Raw genomic sequence first — 4,719 nt, forward strand, 5'->3', positions numbered from 1 at the left:
TAGCCCTGCAGTGGTCTAGGAGTGACTATTACCCACTGCTAACTCTTTAGCCTTTTGTTGAGACCTAAAACAATCAAACATCAAGACCTAAGCACAATATATAATTACTTTGACTTATTTTTTGATTACAATTATCCTTTTGAATTAAAGTGTTTGACAGATTTGTCAGTTTCTTGTGTCAGTGTAAAGTCCACACCAGAACCAACATGGCTGCCACCACCAAGATGGCCGAGGTAGATTCACTTCTTCATCCACACCCAGTGGCCCCACAAGCTGTGTTAGTGATAGATTGATTACCCTGATCAAATAATGCCAACATCTTAAATATTTATCGTCTCAAAGTTCATAATTTTTCATAATGCGATTTACTAAGCTCCTCTCAGAGGAGTTCCTCATGGCTCCATATTTGGACCACTGCTCTTCAATCTCTATGCATAAATTATCTTTAATCGTAATTTACCAAATGCAGGATTAATTTTAATGCAGGTGAAAATGATCTATTATTACTTTAACTGAAACTCCTGAATGTCTCTAATCTGCCTTTGATGTTAAATTTAGCACAACTTAAGTTGCTGTTCATTGTCAAAAAAAGAAAGAGTTGTCAAAACCCGGTAAATTGCATATTTAATTATAAAAATATACAAATAGTAAAAATGGGTTTATTAAAGAAAAGTTAGACATCAATATAAAGCAGAAAAATATGGAAATGTAAGAAAAGTCAGCTGCCGTCATTTACAGAAAACAAAATCGGCTAAAAAGTATTTCTTACAGCAAGAGAGTGATAGTAAAATAAAGGCGGAAAAATGACAAACTACAGCAACACATCTGGCTAATTTAAAGATGTATAAAAGTGTTTTAAAAAAATTTAGTAAAAATAACTGAACTAAAAGCAATGCTAGGAAGAAAAAAGAACATTTTTTTCCATTTATCCATTTCTTCCTGATGACGCTGAGCTATAATATGCAGAACAAACAGAGTAATGCTTCTGTTTCAGTCCCGGAAAAAGAAATATACAAGTGTTTTCTCCTCAAATAAAAAAGAAAAAAGTGAACATTTTATGCCCTACATGCCATTAGGTGAAATTTTAACCTCGTGATCAAGCGAACATTTGTGTCGTGGTGAGTTTCTCTCTGTGTGACGTGATCTACTGAACGTGGCAGTTTTCTGCTTGCTTCGTTTGATCCACTAAAACATGTTTCTCTCTCTGCTCTGCGTCCTGATGGACGTTCAGCCAAGCTTTCTGTTCGCCACGCAGAGGCTGGCGCGTCCCGTCAGAGCCCTCCGATGACGAACCAGAGGGACTCTGCAGGTGGACGGGAACCAGAACCTGAGGGGCAGAAAGGTCAAAGGTCAGCTGTGTAGAAACTGAAAAAGAACTTTAGATTGAAGGTTTAGATTTTTTTTTAATTTCTCCATCTCCACTCAGAGGCTAAACCATTACTTCTGACAATAATTTAGGGAGTTTAACCTCTTTACTGCTTACTGGCTAAAGTACCGTGTCTGAGGAATACAGAAGTTTTTAAATGTTTTTTTCAGAGTCGTCTCTAGTAAGGTTGTGCTTCAAGTTGGGTTGTAAACGGTTTTATTACAAATCACAAACAGCTTGGTGCTGTGCACTGAAAGCAGCAGAGTCCGACCTACAGGCCACAAACGGGTCAGAATAAAAAAACAAAAAACTATGTTTACATTTTATTTTGCTGGATAGAAAACAAATAAGCTTTTCTGAATAAATAAAATAGAGGAAAACAGCGCTGTGTGGGTGAGGAAGAGGCGTGTGGATGAAGAGCTGCTCACCTTGACGTCCGGCTGAGTCTGCCTTGCAGCCAGCCAAGGACTGCAGCGCCTCCCGGTGGTCCTCCGGATGATGTACGGACTGGCCTCCCCCAGGGGGATATCAGCAAACCCTGAGAGTTAAAAACAACGAAATAAAACACAAAAACGTGGATCTTTGCTGCATCCTGTGTAATGATTTACTGGTTTTCTCCCAGTGATCCACCAGATCCCCTCACTGACCTTTCTGCACCAGGTCAGGCAGGCCCTCTGGTCTGAACTCTTCGTCGTCCTGTTCTCCTCTTCCTCTGGGCGTCGCGGTGTTGGCTTTCAGTTTCTTCGTCAGGTTGTGCAGAGCCTCCTGGGCGCCGTCTCTGTCGCTGATTTCCTTATGACCCCGTTTCCCCGGAGACGATCCCTGCGGAGAGCTCGCCGTTGTCGTGGGAACCACATTCTCCGTGTTTTCACTCATTTTTTCTTCCTGGTGTCTGGAGGAGGACTTCCTCGCTGAACGCCGGTGGGTTTCAGGAGGGGCCTTGGCTTCATTTGCAGGCTGGCTGGCAGCGAGCTGCTCCAGTCGGGTCTTCAGCGCGTCGTTGCTCTCCTCCAGCTTGTGGACCTTAACCATCAGGCTGCAGTATTTCTCCATGCTCTCGTCGGCCTCGGTGCTCTTCTCCTCCAGAAGCGTGTTAACCTCGTCCAGCTCCTTCCTGATCTCCTCCAGCTCCCTTTCCTTCTCCGCTCTCACTCCCTCCAGAGCAGCCGCTCGCTCCTTCACCTCTCCCTCCTTTTGCTTCAGTTCTTGTCGTCTTTCCTCAGCCTCTGCCGTTTTTTTCTCCAGGGCGGTTTTCAGTTCTTCCACTTCTTTCCTCCTGGCCTCTGCCTCCGACCTCAGCTGGGTCGCTTCAGCCTGCAACTCCTCACTGCTCCTTCCTCCTTCTGACACAAGAGACATCAGATAAGTTTACATCAACTTCATTTTTAGCTGCTTCTCCTTAAATTACAGTTTCATTTAATGCAAAAAGTCAAACTTGTATAGATCAAGATGCTAAATGTGTATTTCAGTTCATTTTGATGTTCTGGCTTACAGCTAATGAAAACACAAAATTCTGTTTTAGATTCACTGGAAAAATACAAAATCTTACCAAGTAGTTTTTGTCCAGTTTCTAGAGCAAATATCTTAGTATGCTTGAAATAAGACAAAACTAACTTACAACAAACCTTTAAATACAAAATATGAGTTTAAGTCATTGATTCTTTAATAAATATGAGTTACAGTTTGTAATAATCTGCTGGTGGATCACACCTGAGCTGCTTAGGATGTTCTGCTTCTCCTGCTCCAGCTGTTTGCAGGCCTTCATCCAGAGGTTAATTTTGCTCAGAGCAGAGTCTCTCTCTTTCGTCAGACGAGCCAAGCTGGATGTTAATTCAGAGACCTGGATGCAGAGAAGAGAATATTGCATATGAAGCACATTCATTTTAGACCAGTTTAGGACTTTAAAGATGTAGAAGTACAGGACATTTATTGTCCCTCTGCACCAGACGGGACATGTTTCGGCCTGATGCTCCAGCATACCTGCTCACTGATCTGGGTCATGGATCGTTTGCGTGTCTCCAGTTCTTCTTCCATGGAGGCGACTGTTTTCTGGAGAGCCTCATGTTCCTGTGTGAGCCTCTCCTTCTCCTCTGTTGCCTGCTGCTTCTCTTCCTCCAGCAGAGAAAGAGCTGAAGACAGGTTGTTCTTCTCCTCTTCCATCATCAACAGTGAGGATTGCAACTCCTCAGTTTCTGCCTCTAACCTCAGCTTTTCCTGCTCCAGTGAGGAGACGGTTTGTTGGAGGTTCTGTTTCTCCATTTCTACCAACGAGATCTTGGACTGAAGCTTTACTCTCTTCTCTTCCAACTCCGTTTTCTCCTGATCTGCCTTTGCTTTCTCTTGGCTCACAGACACCAGAGCAGACTGAAGCTCGTCTCTCTCCTGTTCTAGCTGTTCATTTCTTTCCTCCAATTGTTTCTTCTCTGCTGCGAATGATTCTGCCTTATTCTCTTTCTCCTTCTCCAAAGTGAGGATTTCTTCCTCTTTAGCTTGAGCAAGTGTTTTAAGATCCTTTATTTCTTCCCCTAAAGACTCAATAGTTGTCCTGAGGTCGTTGTTTTCCCTTTCCGACTCTGTCAGCTGGCCCTGAAGGTCTCCGACTCGCACACTTTGTCTCTCCGCTTCCTCTCTCGTCCATTTCTCCAGCTCCTCCAGTCTTTGTCTCTGTCTGTCTTCTTCTTGTCTTCTGTCCACCTCTGCTTTCTCCAAACCCTGTTCCAGTTTGTCCGTAGCTGCCTTCAGCTCCTCTATCTCTACATTTTTCATGTCCAGCTCTCTCTCTAAATGAGCTTTCTCAGATCTCTGGGTGTCCAGAGCGGCGGACAGCTCAGTCAGTTTCTCATTCAGCTCTTTCTTCTCTTCCTCCACCTAAAATAATGAACAGAGTGGAAAAGCAACCAGGAGAAACATTCACATTGAATAAAAGTGTCTTAAATGTTCTTTACAAGAAATACAGACTATCATATAATCCTTTAAACTTTGAAAGTCTGATATTTTATGCAAACATTAGTTTCTTGTTTTTGTGGCGCTGCTAGCACAGCCTGTCAAGTTGATTTATCTGCCTATACAACAAGTACTTTTTCATGAAAGCTCGGGCTAGTTAGCATGGCCACTGATGATGGCGTTTAATTCAAAAAATACTTTATTTATCCCAAAGGGAAATTAAATGTAACTAATATAATCCAAATTTGTCAAAGAGTTATTGTAGTTCAGGGTTTCCCCCAGAAAACTTGCTAAGCCCGGTGGTCGGGCCGTCGAGTTGGTCCACCGGCGGTCCACCTTGTTTTTGCATTAAAAGATGTTAAGTTGACAGGAAATGTAAAAGTATTACTGTGTAATTATATGTTACGGGA

At 42.8% G+C, this 4,719-nt stretch overlaps 1 protein-coding gene across 1 annotated transcript in view; it reads right to left on the minus strand.

Annotated features, from left to right (window-relative positions):
• Window positions 1-639: 639 nt before the first annotated feature.
• The window catches only part of cenpf (centromere protein F), a 37,209-nt gene continuing 33,129 nt past the window's right edge, over window positions 640-4,719 (minus strand). The window contains exons 31-35 of the mRNA XM_015051211.1: window positions 3,347-4,234; window positions 3,077-3,206; window positions 2,014-2,709; window positions 1,795-1,904; window positions 640-1,327 (exon numbers count right to left, since the gene is read on the minus strand). Coding sequence (XP_014906697.1) covers window positions 1,145-1,327; window positions 1,795-1,904; window positions 2,014-2,709; window positions 3,077-3,206; window positions 3,347-4,234 — 2,007 coding nt within the window. The 3' untranslated portion in view covers window positions 640-1,144. The remainder of the gene's footprint in view (window positions 1,328-1,794; window positions 1,905-2,013; window positions 2,710-3,076; window positions 3,207-3,346; window positions 4,235-4,719) is intronic.

This window comes from Poecilia latipinna, unplaced genomic scaffold (assembly GCF_001443285.1).
Source record: "Poecilia latipinna isolate Pla-1442-1.1 unplaced genomic scaffold, P_latipinna-1.0 Scaffold1036, whole genome shotgun sequence".
Taxonomy (NCBI): domain Eukaryota; kingdom Metazoa; phylum Chordata; class Actinopteri; order Cyprinodontiformes; family Poeciliidae; genus Poecilia; species Poecilia latipinna.